The sequence below is a fragment of the Xenopus tropicalis genome, chromosome 5, assembly GCF_000004195.4.
Source record: "Xenopus tropicalis strain Nigerian chromosome 5, UCB_Xtro_10.0, whole genome shotgun sequence".
Lineage (NCBI taxonomy): Eukaryota > Metazoa > Chordata > Amphibia > Anura > Pipidae > Xenopus > Xenopus tropicalis.
The window spans coordinates 21389438-21408606 of NC_030681.2; the positions used below are offsets into that span (position 1 = coordinate 21389438).

Genomic DNA, 19169 nt, shown 5'->3' on the forward strand with positions numbered 1-19169 from the left:
TCAATGCTACCTACTAATTGGTTGCTATTGGTAACTGCCCTGGAGAAATGAAAACCCAAATTACAAAATAAGCCCCAAGCTGTCCGCACCCCAGCAAACCGGCACATTAATATCCTGCTGAACTACTGTCTCAATCCTGTCAACCATAGGATTATATACTGTCATTTGCCCTCAAGGTTTCCTGTTAACATAGAGTCCCTTAAGCCCCTTCCCTTAAGGACACCATGAGAAAAACACTGCCAGGCCAAGCAAAGTGCACTCAGAGCCCTTCCCAAGATGAACAGCCATTACATTAATATCTGTAGCGCAGAGAGCGCCAAAACCCCTCAGTCCCGCAGGGGCGCCACACGGGTAACATCGCGATAACTCGGCGCTACAGCGGCGCGCAAAGCTCATGTCAGCTCGTTTGTAACGCTCGGTTATACACAACGCCGGGTGGAGCTGCATGGAGGACAGACAGGCCGGAGAGTTAGCATGGCCCATTCTGCCAACCCCAATCCTGTGGTAAGAAAATGGCGGTACTGCCAAGGGGACGGCATTTTGTTCTGTTTGTAATGAATGCTCTAGGAGGCTCACCGCAAAATGGATGTCAGGGTAATGCCCTGTTATATATAGCTGTATGTTTATGTTACATAATGTGCCTCTGCTGCATCATATAGGGATATAGGGGAAAGTGACATTATTCAGCAGCAGAATTCCACATCATTCTGAAAAATCAGAGATACTTATTAAAAACCTGCCCTTTGCGTCTGTAACCCCTATTTGGCTGTATAAGTCAATATGTCCAGCTAGTGATAGAGCTTGGGGTACATGTGACTCTGAGGCAACAGGATGGGCTAAATGGAAGGGGCTTATGGAGGGTGTTGTAGAACTACACCTCCCACTGCCACTGTGTAGTACAAATGATAGAATGGAAGCCAGGAGCTCTTGCGAACAAAGATAACGGTTTATTTGTCCCAGACAAAGGGGGTAATGCAGGGAAATCAGTACTCACTGTCAGATGGGGTATAACAGGATTCAGCAGTACAATTGATGTTGAAGTATGGTGTCTTCTGGGTTATCCCTTCTCATCAAGAGGTTGGGCAGGGTAAGAGAAGGACAGAGTGATAGAAGGCAAGCTCACTGGTTTATCCCTTCTCATCAAGAGGTTGGGCAGGGTAAGACAACCGACAGAGTGATAGAAAGCAAGCTCACCGGTTTATCCCTTCTCTTGGTAGAGGTAGGACAGGGTTAATTGCTGGCTAGTCCCTGGCACAATCTAAGGCAAGTAAGCCTGTTAGGAGACTACTCCTTTACTCACTCTCCTGGGTGGAGCAAATGGGCTGCTCTTTCTATATAAGTTCTGCCTTCCTCACTTTCCTAGAAAGTGCTATGATGTTATTTAACCTTTTCTGGCTTTACCTCGTTCACGGGGCCCTGTCCCCAACTTCACTAAGGGTACTTGTCCCCTCAGGGCCCAACACTTCTGGGCCGTAGTGGATCCCAGGCTTCTAGGAGCACCCACACAGATCACTTGCTGTAACCCAAGAAGAAAGACCCACCCCTTTCCTATCACTATATTAAAGTATGGTAGGGTGTGGTCTAGCCTTGGACCAATATTAAGGTATATGTAAATACCAACTTGATACATTCATCCTGACTAGTGACAAGGAAGAAAATGAAAGGTAGGGTTTAACACCATAGGGGCACATTAACACGTTCTTTTTGGGGCAGTGCACTGGTTGTGTTTGAATTAAATGAACTGAATTAAGTTCCTTGAGTTGTATTTAAGAGAAGTGACCCTGAGAAAAGTCATCCAAATATACTGATTTAGCTAAAGAGTAACTCGGCGGGGTTGGCGGCTGTCTATATGGCCTCTTGACTTCCCCTTGGTCAGCAGTTGCCCCCAAAGAAAGTAAGTCAAACTGCTGGAAATGGTCAAATCTATGATGTGGACTTGGAAGTTTCAGCATTCCAGTGTTATATATTAACATATGGCTGCACAGCCGTTTACATTTTTATGGCTGAATACATCTATAGGGCCCATCTCTGCCCCATACACAGATGATTAATCCGATGTAGTGACATTGCCCAGGAGACACAGGCTACGATTGCTACTTCGTCTTTTTCCTTCCTTTCTGGTTCCTGTGTCGTGCATTGATCTGATTGGGTGATGTGATTAAGCAGATTGGAGCAAGTTAAAGCAAATGGAATGGAAGCAAATTAATACCTACCGTTCCCTAGTTCTGCTTTGACAGCATTCTTCTATAGACAGAAGTATTTCTTCAGCCCTACTTTTTAGGTCGATATCTTCAAATCGCTGTATTTTTGCTAATGAAGCCAAGTTGTAAATATTAATTCAGTGGGCAAATCATTTTTTTTTTTTTTTTTTTTTTTTTAAACCATAAGGCTCATTTAGGAAAACAGTACAAAATGTATAAACTGGATGCGACTTGAAACACTTGTATTCCCCCAAACATTTATGTTTGAATGGAGTGCCTTTTTGCAGGTAGTTCTGAGCACTGCCCCATACAATATTGACCCAACCTTGGAATTACGAGCAAGACTAGGCAAATGCTGGTATGGAACCTATTATCCAGAATGCTCAAGACCTAGGGTTTTCTGGATAAGGAATCTTTCCATAATTTGGATCTCCATACCTTAAGTCTGCTAAAATTCATTTACATTTTGAATAAACCCAATAGGATTGTTTTGTCTCCTATAAGGATTAATTATATCTTAGTTGGTATCAAGTACAGGTACTGTTTTATTATTACAGGGAAAAGGGAATCATTTAACCATTAAATAAACCCAATAGGCATGTTCTGCCCCAATAAGGGGTAATTATATCTTAGTTGGGATCAAGTACAGGTACTGTTTTATTATTACAGAGAAAAGGGAATCATTTAACCATTAAATAAACCCAATAGGGCTGTTCTGCCCCCAATAAGGGGTAATTATATCTTAGTAGGGATCAAGTACAAGGTATTTTATTATTGCAGAGAAAAAGGAAATCAATTTAAAAAAATTAGAATTATTTGCTTATAATGGAGTCTATGGGAGACGGCCTTTCCGTAATTTGAAAATTTCTGGATAATGGGTTTCCGGATAAAGGAACTTATACCTGTTGTAGGGTTTTATTGCCTCAATGAGTGCACGTTCCATGCAGTTCATCAGAGCAGGCTGAAAGGAGAAGGAAGGGTATGATCACTGGGGGCTGCCAAAATGTTAGGCACACTTAGATTGTAAGCTCTACGGGGCAGGGACCTCTTTCCCACTGTGTCTCATACCACATGGCACTTGTTTCCTGTGCATTTATACATATTTATTGTATTTATTATTATAACACTTGTCCTCCCTGTGTGTAATTTTGTACTTTGTAAGATTGTACAGCGCTGCCGTACCCTTGTGGCGCTTTATAAATAAAGTTATACATACACCCACCAGTGATTGTAATCACTTAGCTGATACCCCGGGCCTGTTAGCAGAAAGCTGCACTGTCTGGGGTACACGTGAGCAAATAATCCTCTTCCTCCTTCTGTTTTGGGAATGAAAAGCTGAACTTTAACAAAAAAATGTGACCTTTTCACTGTACTGTGCATGCTTTACCCCGGATTGTGAAGAAAGAAGACAGGAGGAAGAGGATCACTTGCCCATAGGTACCCTGAGATGGTGCAGTTTTCTGCTGACAGGGCCACCGGCCTGGGGTATAAGGTAAGCGAGTACCCCCCCCCCCCCCGCCCCAGTGATAGTACCTTTCTTGCTCCTTGAAGTGGGGCATTCACTTCAGGTTGCAAAGGAGCAAGTAGAGTTGGGCCAGCTCAGAAGGGTGCCCGATGCAAGCCCCTGGCCTCACCTGTCCACTTCTGCTCGGCAACTACTCTCTCCTAAAAACCCCTGGCTTCACCAACTGGCCCCTGCCACATCTCTCTCCTCCCACCCTTTACTTGGTGCTGCTAATATGCAGGGCTGGAATTAAAGGAGGCATGAGTTAGAGGTGCTAGTATTAATGGCACTACTTTTGTGGATAGCTCCAATGCACGCTCAGTTTTATATCCATTTTAGCAGTTTACGCTTTTTGTAAATCTTATTATTGTCTTTAAAAAAAAAAAAATGCATAACCCCTTGTTAATTTCTGCAGAACTGTCTATTTAGACGTGTTATTCTCTTTAGCCTTAGCATATACTTTAGTAAAGATTTTTTTTACTGTACTATAAAGATTGTGTATGGGTCATAAAATATTATTCAGCCCCGAATGTTGAATCTAATTACCAACTAAACTTTTTATCCTTCCTGTTAACTGTAATGTTCATTTATATTAAAAAGTTAAAATCTGAATAATGCTGTAAAAATGTGAAAGATATAAAATGAATTACTGTTCTATCATCGCTGTGTTCGTTTATGAAATAAATGTGATGGAGTCTTTTGTTGAAAATGAGAAATGCTCTCTTTGTGTAATTGTGCAATCCTCTCTTGCAGCCAAAGCTATACAAATCAATTATTGAAGATGTTATGGAAAGTGTCAGGGAACTTTTTGTGGAAGAAGGTGTGGATGAGCAAGTGCTTAAGGATTTAAAGCAAGTAAGGACCTGCACACTAGCAGTACCCTAATAAACGTCTAAAACAGTTAGATATGTATTTGGCTCTTATGACTGTAAGAAATATATTAAAGGGATTCTGTCATGATTTTTATGGTGGACTTTTTATTTCTAAATGACACTGTTTACATAGAAAATAATTCACTCTACCATTTAAAATTTTATTCTTGAACCAACAAATATATTTTTTAGCTGTAATATTGGTGTGTAGGCGCCATCTCAGTGCATTGTGCCTGAGTCTGAGCTTTCAGAAGGAGCCAGCACTACACATTAGAACTGCTTTCAGGTAACCTATTGTTTCTCCTACTCCCATGTAACTGGGGGAGTCCCAAGCCGGACTTGGATTTCTAGCTATTGAGTGCTTTTCTGATATCTAACACTTTAATCGGGTCTGCACATTCTCCTTAGGCAGTATAACTGCAGTAAAACTGTTGGCCAGCGGCCAAATAATCAGAAATGACCTATTACTTGAACTACTTGCCTAATGATAGCATCTTCCTTTGTATATAGCCAGCTTTATGGTTGCAATCCTTCTACCCAAATAACTCCATCTAGCCATACAAGGGCTGATATTGTCTTAACAAATTGGCAACTCATTGCCATTTATAAATGGGCGACAACTCCCCCAGCCAAAAGCTGATCAGGGCTCAAATTGATATAGAAATGGAATATTCTGCCAGGTGGGGATCAGGTTGGGCCTTGGGTGCATTCTTCTCCTGATTGGACTGCACAGACCCATTTGACTGACCAAAGCTGTGAAAGCGCAGTCTGATTTGTGCCGTATAATGAGCTTTACTCAACTAGTGCATAGTGTATTTACATTGGCATATCTTTATGTTCCACTTTTCCGTATGTTTATAGTTACATTTAGAGCCACTTTCTTTCTTTGTTGCAACTCTATATAATAGGAATTGTTTTAGGAATCAAGGATGTGCAGTTGACTTCTAGCTGCCATGTCCAGTACAGTGATAAGCAAAGGATTTTTCTGTTCTGTTCTTCCGAAGGCTGATCACAGTTTAAAAAGACTTCTTCTGCATTTAAAAGCTAGCCTCTTTGTGAACCTCTGTTTTGAATAAGGTTTTATTGTGTGGATTTAATATGTTTGATTATTTCTCACTATCTTTCATTCAATAACCCTCACAGTCTGAGGTATAACTGCAAATATGAGGCTATGCAGTTGCTTATTTTGCTTTGCTTTATTGAGATTTGTTGTTTCTATTCATAGAATAGAGCAGTAAGAATGCTAGTAGGCTAGTAAGTGAAATGCACACTTACAGATTCTATTGGCTTATCTCCTATGCAGATGTGGGTCCTATTTTATTAAAAATAAATGGTAGAGCTGTCATTATAAATGTAATAATTACTAAATGATATAATTATTTTATGCTATTATGTTATATCATAAACAGCGAGGCAGTACTTTCAACCGTTAACACCAAGGTCATATATGAATAGATTAAAAAGAAGGATTCCAAGGACAGACCCTGCCATTTTTTAATAGAAACATCTGCCTGACTATAGAATACTCCATTTATCTTTACTTTGTCCTTCAGTCAGTTTTTATTCTCAAGTGCTGTAATTGGTCCCAGGTCAGTATTTGGTATTTACATGGCACAATATGTTTGTGATAGTGAGAAGATTTGCGTAGGTGACCCTTTTATCCGTTTTTCTAGTTATGGGAGACCAAGGTACTGCAGTCTAAAGCTACAGAAGGTTTCTTCAGAGACAACAGTGCCCCACAATTTGTCCTACAACTGCCACAGAATTTACATCACTCCCTTCACAGCTCAACAGGTTGGCATTGTTATTTCTTAATGTATTACTGAAATTATGTTATTTTATGTTTTTTTTTAGTTCATTCATTTGATAAGCTGAATATATTTATTGTTGGCTGGAGGACCAATGGAAACAGTTCCTCAGCCTTTTAGGGCATTCCCCCGCCATTAAAAGTGTGATGTAAAGAAGGAAGCTGCTAAACTTAAAGTCACGTTAGATAGCAACACATGTTAGTAAATAGCAAGCTGGAGGGGAGTTAGGGGTCACATCCATCAGAAATAATTAGCAGCAATAGGAAGGGTAACCAAAATGTTATAACACAGTATTTTCTTTCTTATAATAGACAGCTGTTAAAATAAGGTTGTTCATTTATTCTATTTTATTAAGGTCCCCTGGGAAAAACCGAGTTGGCACAGATTTTATCTTACATTTCAAATTTAAAATGTAGAAAATTATAACAGCCACTAAAGTTCTAAAATGAACAAACATAAATAACATAAACATTGTTGGGTGAAGAAGTGGTCAAAATGTTTTTATATTTCTGTTAAGGTACACATCCAGTCTGCTATGTTTAGCATTCCCAAACAATTTTCAAACTGTAATCATCGTATGTCTTTTCCCCATTTCCTCTATGATAGATATCCAATTGTGGAAAGGCAGGCTTACATTGAGTTCTGCACATTCTAAAGCAAGAAATTTCAGTGCCCAGCCATTTCTTTAATCCTTGTGCAGAAATCATCCTTCCTTCTGAGCTTCTATTTCAGCATGGGAAATGTCAGCTCCTCGCCTGTGACTGTTCACTTTCCTTTGCCCTGGGATTCCTATTTACTCAGCTGTAGTAATGATGGATGGGTCACGTGGATGGTGTCACGTCATTGATGACGTCTCTTTACTGATGGCAGCTTACAAACATAGTGGTTGAGGAGTGGGGACAGTGCTCAAGGATATACTGAAGTATAACAATCATTTTCTTTCTCGTTTAAATACCAGGATGTGTGTTAAGATTCCTAACAGGATTCTGGAAGCCTTTTCTAAAGTGAATCCAACACTACAGTATTATACTTTATTGTGTCAGTAAAATTCATATGTACTTGAAAACTGAAGCTTTTCCGATTACAGATCTCATTCACCTTATTTTTCTTTTTAATCCAGGGAATAGGAATGTTACACATTTTTCAACTGGCGAAATGGTAAGTTGCAGGCACGTGTGGCGCCTTCACTTTGAGTTCATAGAATGGAGATATGAAGTCAGACTGAATTTGCAACTATTCCCACTATCCTAGCCACAGTCGGGCGTAGTCTTGTGTGCTCAGACAAATGGTTTTATATTGCCTGTACTATTTTCATGTTTTCAAATGGTTCCCATTTTTCATTCATCTTCAGCTAATATCTAGCAACTAACAAAACCAGTGAAAACCGTTTCACCACTTCCCTGCCAAAACTCTTCGATAGTGTCCTGTGTTTTACAAAATGCATAGTCTTTCTTCATTTTTACTTCATTAGAAAGGCTGAATCAAACAGAAGACAACAAATCCCCAACTGCCATTCTGACTTTCTTTTACAAGATTATAGCTACGATTAGCAGAACATTGTTAGTCCCATGGGAATAAAAATGGTTATTTATCCACAGCAGTGCTAAGCCATATTGAATAGTCATGTAAGAAATATTATTTTGTGCCTTTTTCAAGTACTTCTAGTTTAATTTGTACACAGCACTTATCAGTACTTAGTTTATTTCCTCCTCACATTTCCTAGTCGCAGCTCAGTAAGGCAAATTACAATTAATACATTAGTTTATATGTTTCTCAGCAGCTTCAGCCTCTTTTTAAAGGTCATCCAAAAGACTAATTCACTGGTGGGTGCCAAAATGTTGGGAGCCCCAGGCTCCTTTTTGAAAAACTCCATTTGCCTGGTAAAATATCTAAGACAGCGTTACACCACAGTCTTACCTTATTCCTGGAATGGTCTTAAGCATGGGTAGTTAAGCTAAGTTTTCTGATTTTACTGCGTGTAAATCAGTGTTAGTGATGGCTAGAAAAAGTAAGTAATATGTTGGGCTCTTACCTTTTTATTTTTCCCTCTGGGTGCTCCATTTTTGTTTCTAAAAGGACCACCAGCCCAGGCAAAAAAATATAATAGTTTCATTTACTGGGGGTGGTAACAACTGTTACAAATGATAACTGTTACATAAATTAATGGGATTCTCTGATGCTGCTGAGAAGTCTTTATTAAACTAACCTAGTCAGCTGACAATTTTTTTTTTTGTGAAGGCAAACTTTTCCTTGAACTGCATGTTTTTGTTTATCGACATATTGAAATTATGTGAAAAATAATTTTAATCAGAACTTGTCTGTGGGTTTTTTTTTAGGGTACCTCTGGATCGAACAGTGCGTTTTCTCTTCCAGCGGGTATTACTTATCCAATTCATCTGCCAGCTGGAATGACTGTGCAAACTGCATCTGGTAAGGGTATGCACTGAGCACCAAGTTACACTGAATGTGATTTCTTCTTTTTGATCTGTTCAGTTGTTGACTATACAACAGTACAGTAAGTTCAAATGGCCCACCATGCAAAAATTTGTTCATAGTTAAAAAAAAAAAAAATAATTAAAACTTATTTCAGTAAGATACCCAACAGTACAGTAGCATAACAGAAATACGTTTCAATTATATCTTAATTAAATTTTTTTTTTTTAACTACGAACACGATTTTTGCACTAGGAATTACTGTCAGGTAGATCATTTGTGCTTACTGTACTGCTGCAGTAAGTAATAGACTTTGTTAGGCACCCCCCAGTGCCTTTAAACACTTGCCCCAGGAAAGCAATTGGTAGGGCAGCTACCAGCATCTTCCTTGTTCCCAGCAATCCTCCACAGCAGGTTAAGCAAGAAGGAAGATGGCGACTGCTCACCCTGCCATAAACTACCCCAAGCCAGTGCAGGTTTTAAAAAAGTAAACTACCGTCCCGAGGTGTGCCAACTTGACATGTCCTATTGAAGTCTAGGGTCAACTCATCTCAGATTTAGTCTTATTGGAGTAACTCACCAAATGCACCAGTGGGACATTTAGGATGCTTAGATGACTTTGAAGCTGATGTAAATAAATAAGATTGTGCTCTTTTGTACAAATGTTACTATTTTTTATATTTGAAGGTCAACTTTACAAAGTAACAGTGCCGGTGATGGTCACTCAAGCTCCAGGAGGGCCGCGAATACTTCAGCCACCTGTTCAACAGTTCTTCCAACATATTCGCCATCCTTCAGGGCATGCTGCAAGCAGCCAATACAGCAGAAATGCTTACATAGAACAAAAATGGCAGCAGCAACCGGCTCAGGTTCACAGTTCTGAAGGACTAAATATATATGATCAAGAGGCCACCATTGAACCTAATTATCAGAATAATAATAACGATGATTTGATTATTCAGCAGTCCATAGATTTGCAGCAGAATCTTACAAATAAGGGGCTTCATCAGCCCACAAACAGTTTGGAAGGCAGCAATTTAAATGAAATAACAGGGACGCTCTTTAGTCCTAGGCAGTCCAATGGAGGAATAGATCTGAACTCTGAGTCTGTGATGAATAACTTAAACATGGCTCATTCCTTGCAAGGACAACCGGAAAATGAATATGCAAGCCTGTTAAAATCTCAAGATTCCGATGATGTCGTTGAGCTAATACTAATGGATAATGAACTTGGTGATAAAACTTCCACAGGAGACAGTGGGAACGTTGGCATCCAGACTGGGGTAAGATTGCTGTGCTGCTTACAGCCTTAATGTTAAACATTTTACTTGTTGCTTCTTCTGTCCATTGACAGCAGCCAAACAGTGCCAGCACTGGTAAGTAAGTAGCAGTAAAAACATATTTTTAAATTAAAATCATTCTGAATGAAATGTCTCCCAGAATTTTCAGAAAATTCACAAGGAGAATTTCACATTTTTCCTAGCACTGGATAAAAACAGTGAAACCTGAATTTTACATATCATGATTTTAAGTTTTCCCACATTTGACTATTATTATTTTTGTGCTCCCACCAATATATAATGAATAGTGCATTTCCCTAATTTAAAATTTTTGTTCCTGTCCCCTGAAAAATGTAAAATGATGGTTCTACTGTATCCCTAATCCCCATGTTGGATTATGGTGTCATGATACCAAAATGACATAAAGGTATGGGACCTGTTATCCAGGATGTTCGGGGCCTGGAATTTCCAAAATAATCTTTCAGTAATTTGGATCTTCATACTTTGTCTACTAAGAAATAATTTAAACCATTAAATAAACCCATTCGAATAGTTTTGCCTCCAGTAAGGATTAATTATATCTTAGTTGGGATCAAGTACAAGCTACAGTTAAAATTATTACAGAGAAAAATGAAATTCTAAAAAATGTAATTATTTGATTGAAATGGAGTCTATGGAAGATGGCCTTCCTATAATTAGGAGCTTTCTGGATATTGAATTGTCAAATAACAGATCCCATACCTGTACTATTCTCTTAGTAAGATAACAGCAAGATGACTGACAGTGCTGGTAATCAGCATTCTCATTGGTGAATTCTCTTGCATCCATAAGTTTTTGGATCAGTAGAATTCCTATTGGTGAGAATCCTTGCATGTGTAATTGTTTTTCATCAACTTCTTCAGAGAGCCAGGGGTGCAGTGATGTCATTTCAGTAGAAAACTTGCATTTGTGCTTGAACACAGTATACATTCTTTACTGACAAAAAGCAGTTTTGGTAAAATGTTAATTTTGTAAATTATGAAAAAGTAAAAGATAATATAAAAAAAAAAATATTCTTATTTACTTATATATTTCTTATTTTGCTTAGATATCTAATGTGGAGAAGCAAGCAGTACCCCGTGAAATAGAGATCATTCAAGTTGATGGGACCGGTGACACTTCCTCTGATGAAGACCTTGGAAATGTGAGAGACCTAGATGAAAATGATTTTTTGGGCATTATTGACACAGAGGATCTTAAAGCTCTAGAAGAAGATGATACTGCATCAAATGACTCAACTAGTAATAGTAGTGATGATGAGGATCCGGAAATTGATGTCATTGAAGAGGTAAAGTAAAACAATTAATGAAGAACAACAGCTGTCCTAATGCAAGCACATATTCTCCAAATACATTATATACAAATCTTCTCGCAATCACTTCTAATCAGCAAGGTTGGCTGTCAATTGTAAGTTCAAGTTCTAATATAACTATTTGCCAAGGATCAAATATGCTTGATGGAGACACTGGGGTTGATTTGCATCACTGTACTCCCTCCAATTTTAAATACAATCCTTGGAGTCATGTAAAATTAAAGTAGTTAAAATAACATTGGTAAAAGACACAGATCTACATACTCACCCAACTTTTCATTGGAGCTACCAATCCTTGCTACAATTAGTCTGCCCGTCACCTCGGTCAGGGATTTATGCACCTTCAGTAGCACATGAAAAATCAGCTGTTTATACTCATACTCATTCACATTTAGAACCACCATCTCTTAACCTTCTGTTTCTTTAATCTCGAACCATATACAGAAGTTGGATCACCACTCAGTCTTAAACGTCTCATAACTTCACTCAAATAAACCCCCAAACAATACCACACACCTGCAGCATTTCATGCATCTGCACAAAAAAAAATACAAAACTGCCCTCCCATAAATACATCTCCCAATAGGGCTTCCTGCCCAGTTCTGCAGCTTCAACAAATATTAGATTCCAAAGTTTATTAACTGATATGCTATAACGGACTTCAATTTATACACATAATCCAATATCTGCCATGCACTTTTTTTTTTCATTTTAACTGGTTTAGAAGTCCTAGGGGTCTATTTATTATGCTGTGTAAAATGAAAAAATAGTGTAAAAAGCTGTGTAAAATAAATGGAAAAGTTTGCCGTCCGAATGCCAGATTTTACACCGTTATTTTATGTAAGTTCAGGTGGAAGAAAACGCATAAAAAAAATGATGCTATTTTTTACACGGCGAAGCCTGGTGATGTGTCACCATTTTTTACACAACTAAATAAATCTGCCCCCTTGTGTCATATGCCCAGGCTGTTAATTACCACTGATACATTCTAGGATGTATTCCAAGTTTAAATCAGAAATGGCCAACCTGCCCCTTTAGTTGCCAGACTAAAGCTTGCAGAATTTGTCAGTGAATGCTGGGACTTGTAGTTTACACACGCTCTGAAGGGCCAAGAGTTAGAATAACCTCACCGCTTATGAAGAAAAGAATAACATTCGTTTCAGTTGCTTAATCTAATTTCAGCAGGGTGCAAAATGATTTAATGGTTGAATAAAATATTATCCCTTCTGCACAGAGCTGCAGGGTTATATGAAAATGCTGTTCCATTACGCATATCTTTAACTGTGTATCCAAACGAACTACTGAGCAGACTGCATAATAATGCTGCCTATTATGCACGTCAGTTTGGGTTCACTTTTAAAATATAGATAACGTTCAAGAGACGCCAAACTCCCTTTAAAGATGGTCTATTAATCCTGAAAGCTTTTTTTATCCCATCAACTTTAACTGTATACACTTAAAGCTCTTATATTTCACAATGAGGCTTCATAATAATGCTACACACAGTTTGCTGATAAGATAATACAGCTGAAATACAAAGGTGATCTGTACAATCACATTTCCAGGTAATTGTACAGAGTAGTGCTGCGGAATGATATATTTCTTAAGATTGTCTGAAGGGCATTTATCATGTATTGATTTTTTGTGAAAATATTTACCATATTAATGATTATTTAGTCTATTATCAGTCTATTATATATGGGTGTCTCCATGGCTCATTACTTGTTTCAAATCCAGGCTATGTGTGAGCTCTGACAGATAGCAGCCTTCCTTTAGTAGAACAAATTAATTTACCATGTAAGGGCCTATATACCCTTTTTTCTTCATTCTTTGCTTTTGGGTTTTTACAGGCAGTGGCTCTGATAAAACCAGTATGGTTTATCCCACCTTTTTAAAGGAGAAGTAAATTCATTTTGGCATTTTACTGCCAATAGATTTGCCACATTAGTTCCACCTAGAACAGTGTATTTATTCTGCAGAAACCATTAACATACCTAAATAAACAGCTTTAGAAGCTTTCTCCGTTTGCTTAACATAGCAGCTGCCATTTTAAGCAGCTTCCTTCCTGCAGTCTCTAGCCGTTATAGCTGAGATCACACATTCCTGAGGGAAGGGGGAGCGAGTTCTTGGCATTCTGGTGGGAGGGGGGAGCAGGAGAGAGGAGAGAACTGTGCAGACTCTAGTCCCGGGAATTAAGGCTGTTTCTGAGAGAGGAAGTCAGATACTGGAACATCGTGTTTACAAAAAAAGAGACAAGAAATCCTGTGTTTCTTTTGATAGAGGACTCATCATTTCAACATTACTGTAAGTGCATTTCAACATTACTGTAAGTGCTTATGGCTGTACTTACATAGACCTTTCTGATAAAACTTACTTATTTTTTACCTTTCCTTCTCCTTTAAGTTGCAGGCACTTACAGTATGGAATGCTATGGAATATTTGTTTTAGAAAGATACCTTTATTGTGAAATAATTGTCATGAAGTTTCTTATACTGAGTACTAAAACAATATTTAAGCACCAATGCAGTAACCCATACTAACTAATCACAAACCAATCTGCTGCAAGTTAAAAAATCTGAAAGCAAGTATCCAGTTGCTGTAGGTTACTCCACTAATGCAAACTTGCCCGTGTTTGTAAATGCACCAATGTGTCTGTTAGACCAGCGGTCATAAATCAGATTCTGTTCTCTAGTCCTGTTGAAATCCTATGCACGTGTATAATTCTGTTACATGTTATTGTGTTTTAGGATCCATTAAATTCTGGAGATGATGTGAGTGAGCAAGAAGTCCCAGACTTGTTTGATACTGACAATGTCATTGTGTGTCAGTATGATAAGGTATTGTTACCCTTTCATCATAATAACTAAGCAATGTGGTGCACATGATAAAATATATTTTACACTGTATGATATAGGTAACACAGAAACATTTGTCACCCAGGCATAAAAAACTGTATAATAGAATTCCTGTTCAAATTAAACATGATATCCAAATTCCTTTTTTAATTAACACATCCATAACCATTATAAAGGCATTTAAAAACCCCAGCTGTCAATCAAATTTTTGTAGATGTCACTGCCCTCCTTACTTCCACCTTCCTCCCCTTAATCTTATTTCATAGCATGGGCATCTGGTCCGCCATTCTGGCACACAAACAAGATTTTGGCATGATGCAAAGCTTTCCTTACTCACAAAATGGCACTTGGCTGTTTGCTGTAGTTGTGTAATTCCAAGACTGAAGGAAACAAGATTTAAATAATTTTTATAGTGTAAGTGAAGTTTACTATGATTGACTAACCTGGCAGAAAAGAATTTGAAATGATTTCTTAGGGTGACAGGTCCCCTTAAATTATAGTAGTTTAAAACCAGGAAATCGCATGATGAACTTTTTTTTTTTTACAAAAAAGGTTTTGATAATCACAGAGGCCCCTGCTTCTTGTCCAGAGGGATTTCCAACCTACCCCTATTCATATCTTACAAGCCTTGTTCAGATATAATTTTGGAATTAAGTCTCTGCTTGGCTTTGCTTACTAAACTTTTAATTTATTCACATTTTACACTTTTTTTTGTGTGTGTGTGGGGAGGGGGGGGGGGGTGCTAAGACCTTCACACTTCTGCCAAATCCATGGAAACATCGACACTGCTAAGGTTCTTAGAAATGCATGGACTTTACAATTAATTTCTTTTTCCTTGTCAACCTTTAGATTCATCGAAGTAAAAACAAGTGGAAATTCTATTTAAAAGATGGAGTCATGAGTTTTGGTGGGAAAGATTATGTTTTTTCTAAAGCCATTGGGGAAGCTGAATGGTAAATATTATATGTTACACAGTGACAATCAGAATTGCTCTCTTTTTGGTGTGTCCCTATTTACATGATGTATGCAGGTGTGAGTCTGTTCTTTTATTTAGTTTCATAGTAGGTTTATGGAAATGGCCTAAGGGACATATAGATACTACTCTGGCAGTAATGTGCCTTATATCACACATCACTGCTTTCCACAATAGAATATGCAGCAGTAATAACACAAACGCAGAAACACGTGCTTTGCTACAGCATCAGCCTGGAATAGGCCTGTTGGTTCATTGTTAGCAATATTACTGGATTTCATATACATACAGGTATGGGGCCTGTTATCCAGAATGCATTAACGGTACCTGGGGTTTTCCGGATAAGAGATTTTTCTGTAATTTAGATCTCCATAACTTAAGTCTGCTAAAAATCATTTAAATATTGAATAAACCCAATAGGATTGTTTTGCCCCCAATAAGGGGTAATTATATCTTAGTTGGGATCAAGTACAGGTACTGTTTTATTATTACAGAGAAAAGGGAATAATTTAACCATTAAATAAACCCAATAGGGCTGTTCTGCCCCCAATAAAGATTAATAATATCTTAGTTGGGATCAAGTACAAAATACTGTTTTATTATTATATAGAAAAAGGAAACCATTTTTAAAAACTAGTATCATTTGCTTATAATAGAGTCTATGGGAGATGGCCTTTCCGTAATTTGGAACTTTCTGGATAAAGGGTTTCCGGATAAGGGATCCCTTACCTGTACTGTGTATTTTTATAAGATGGCAACTTTTTTTTTTTTTTTTTTTTTTTTACAAAGCAGATACATGTTTCTGCTGTTATGAGATTTTATATATATATATAAAAAAAAAATACACATATATTTAAATGCATAAATAAGAGCTTGCAATTCGACTTTTTGTTTTCAAGGTGATAACCAGAACGCTTTTCCACGGTGTTTAACTTGCAAAGAAGAGAAGGAAGAAAAAAATTCATTTGTATTTTTCACCCAAGCATTCTGCACTTAATAATAATAATAACAGCAGAAACAATATCAATTTTGTTGTTTTCTTTAAGTTAAATTTGCATCCTTATGAGTGAAATCTACATATTTTTTGTGTTGCAGCAGATATGAAATAAATATAATTATGCAGTAATATGTTGATGCCTTTGTTTTAAAAACTGTTGCAAAGGAAATGAAGGAAAAAAATTGGTAAAAAGCAAGATTTAGTCTTGATTAGGTGTTTTTTGTTAGCCCTATATATTACAAGATGTAACCATGCCCATGTTACCATGGTGGATAAGTGGGTACCGTTTCTGCCTTGCAGCACAGGGGTCATGAATTTGATTCCAGCCAGCGCACTATTTGCAAGGAGTATGTACATTTTCCTTGTGTGTGGGTTTCCATTAGGTACTCTGGTTTCCTAAAACACTACAAACCTAGTTTGTGAATGTAATGGGAATTTTAGGGCAATGACATACTACAACGCTTTGAAACCAACAAGAAGATACATGTGTCCCATAGGTCTCAATGTTGAACATCCCGGTGATCCAGGGTAATTGTGGAAGAATGCATTTTCCCATAATTACACTGGATCGCCTCATGTTTTTTTACATACTTCCATGCCAGATGAGGAGATTTGTCACCCGTGGTAAATCTGAGCTACCATAGGCAACAGGTCTCCTGAAAATACCATCCCCTTCTCTAATTATGAGAAAACGCAAAAGAGGGCATTTCCCCATGATTACGCACCATCACTTAATGTGATTTAGTTGTGGCAATCGAAATGTTACAAAAGGGGATGATATTTTTGTAAGATTCGTCATCTGTTGTAACACAGATTATTTGTGGGCGACAAAAATCTAATCTGCCATTACCCTTATTGTATTTTCTAGTGCAAGGCGATCTCCCTCTGGCGACAAAGCCCTATGTGTGTTATTATGTAGACCTCAATGGAGTAGAGACTGATGTGAATGCATAAATAACAAACAGTTAAAAAGTTTAAAACAATTTAGAATAAATTTCATTCAATTTCATTATTTAATATCATGCTGTAATTTTGTATTCCGTATTACACAATATTTAGGGGCAAATTTAGGGGGCAAAGTTCAAACTGGGTTGTACCAAAAAAATACCAGCAGATTGAATTTTTTTCTCAATTATTAATACTTTCCTGACTGTTAGGCCAGTACTTAACAAACTGACGTGTGCTTAAGCAGATCAATGTGTCAGTTCATCAAAACTGTGTTTGCTGCTTTCAGTGGTCAGAGTCAATTCTTCCCATGGGTCATGTTGAACTCTGAACAGCCTACAGATATGAAAAGTGCCTGCAAAAGAACAAGTATTGTGTAAATCTAATGCAGTGTTTTTCCATGTGCAGACCAGTCAATATAATTTCATGTGTTACAATTGGCCGCTCTTGTTAAATCAGCCAGTTTGTGACTTGCATGTCCAATGTGTTAGTGCGTTTTCCATTCTTGTACAAAATGATTCATCTTCTCAGGTTTAGGATCTGTAAGATAACCCATGTGCCAGATATATCTGATTTTGCCGATATATTTGCTTTCAGTTGTCCCCCGACTGCTGCCAGAAAATTATTCACTAGGGATTCTCAATCCATCAACTTTGGCTCCCATAAAAATAGCAGAGGGAGGGTTGTGCGTATAATAAACCTCATTGCATGTTCACTGTGGCGTGTATATAGGAATATAAAGTATACCACTACTTTTGGAGGTGGTACCTTTATACAGTCTAATGAAGCAATGGGCACTGCCCTTTCATGTTGCACCCCTACGGCCAGTCTTGGGTAGGCTGTCTTTTCTATTAGATGTCCAACACAACTGTTCTAGGCAATCAATGTATTCATGGGGTTATGTAACAAAAGACACTAAGTTTGCCCAGCAGCAGTAACCCATAACAACCAATCAGCAGGTAGCATTTATTGGTCACCTGTTTAAAAGCAAAGTATCTTATTGGTTTGCAATGGGTTACTGCTCCTGGGCAAACTAAATGCCTTTTATTATTATTATATTTTTATTACTTTATTTAACAGCTATCTCTTTTTCTTAGGCTGACAAAGAAATGGAAAGTCTCAGAACAGTATCATTTCAATGGTAGTTTTATTTTAACAGTGGCAGATAGCACATCAAAAGGAAAATCGAAAAAATAACTTTAAATAAAAGATAGCAACTGATTTGCATTTCATTGAGTGAAATAAGTTTTTGAACCCCTACCAACCATTAAGAGTTCTGGCTCCCACAGAGTGGTTAGACACTTCTACTCAATTAGTCAACCTCATTAAGGACACCTGTCTTAACTAGTCACCTGTATAAAAGACACCTGTCCACAGAATCAATCAATCAAGCAGACTCCAAACTCTCCAACATGGGAAAGACCAAAGAGCTGTCCAAGGATGTCAGAGACAAAATTGTAGACCTGCACAAGGCTGGAATGGGCTACAAAACCATTAGCAAGAAGCTGGGAGAGAAGGTGACAACTGTTGGTGCGATTGTTCGAAAATGGAAGGAGCACAAAATGACCATCAATCGACCTCGCTCTGGGGCTCCACGCAAGATCTCACCTCGTGGGGTGTCAATGATTCTGAGAAAGGTGAAAAAGCATCCTAGAACTACACGGGAGGAGTTAGTTAATGACCTCAAATTAGCAGGGACCACAGTCACCATGAAAACCATTGGAAACACATTACACCGCAATGGATTAAAATCATGCAGGGCTCGCAAGGTCCCCCTGCTCAAGAAGGCACATGTGCAGGCCCGTCTGAAGTTTGCCAATGAACACCTGAATGATTCTGTGAGTGACTGGGAGAAGGTGCTGTGGTCTGATGAGACCAAAATAGAGATCTTTGGCATTAACTCAACTCGCTGTGTTTGGAGGAAGAAAAATGCTGCCTATGACCCCCAAA

General features: G+C 38.1%; 1 protein-coding gene across 3 annotated transcripts in view; it reads left to right on the top strand.

Moving 5' to 3' along the window:
* Positions 1 to 312: 312 nt before the first annotated feature.
* gtf2a1l (general transcription factor IIA 1-like) overlaps positions 313 to 19169 on the top strand; it is a 30952-nt gene continuing 12095 nt past the window's right edge. Inside the window, 10 exon segments of one of the 3 annotated variants that reach the window (NM_001045748.1) lie at positions 463 to 504; positions 4459 to 4560; positions 6251 to 6371; positions 7506 to 7543; positions 8722 to 8815; positions 9506 to 10101; positions 11186 to 11425; positions 14197 to 14286; positions 15154 to 15257; positions 16177 to 16403. In NM_001045748.1, coding sequence (NP_001039213.1) covers positions 475 to 504; positions 4459 to 4560; positions 6251 to 6371; positions 7506 to 7543; positions 8722 to 8815; positions 9506 to 10101; positions 11186 to 11425; positions 14197 to 14286; positions 15154 to 15257; positions 16177 to 16180 — 1419 coding nt within the window. In that variant the 5' untranslated portion in view covers positions 463 to 474 and the 3' untranslated portion in view covers positions 16181 to 16403. 3 annotated transcript variants of the gene reach the window in all.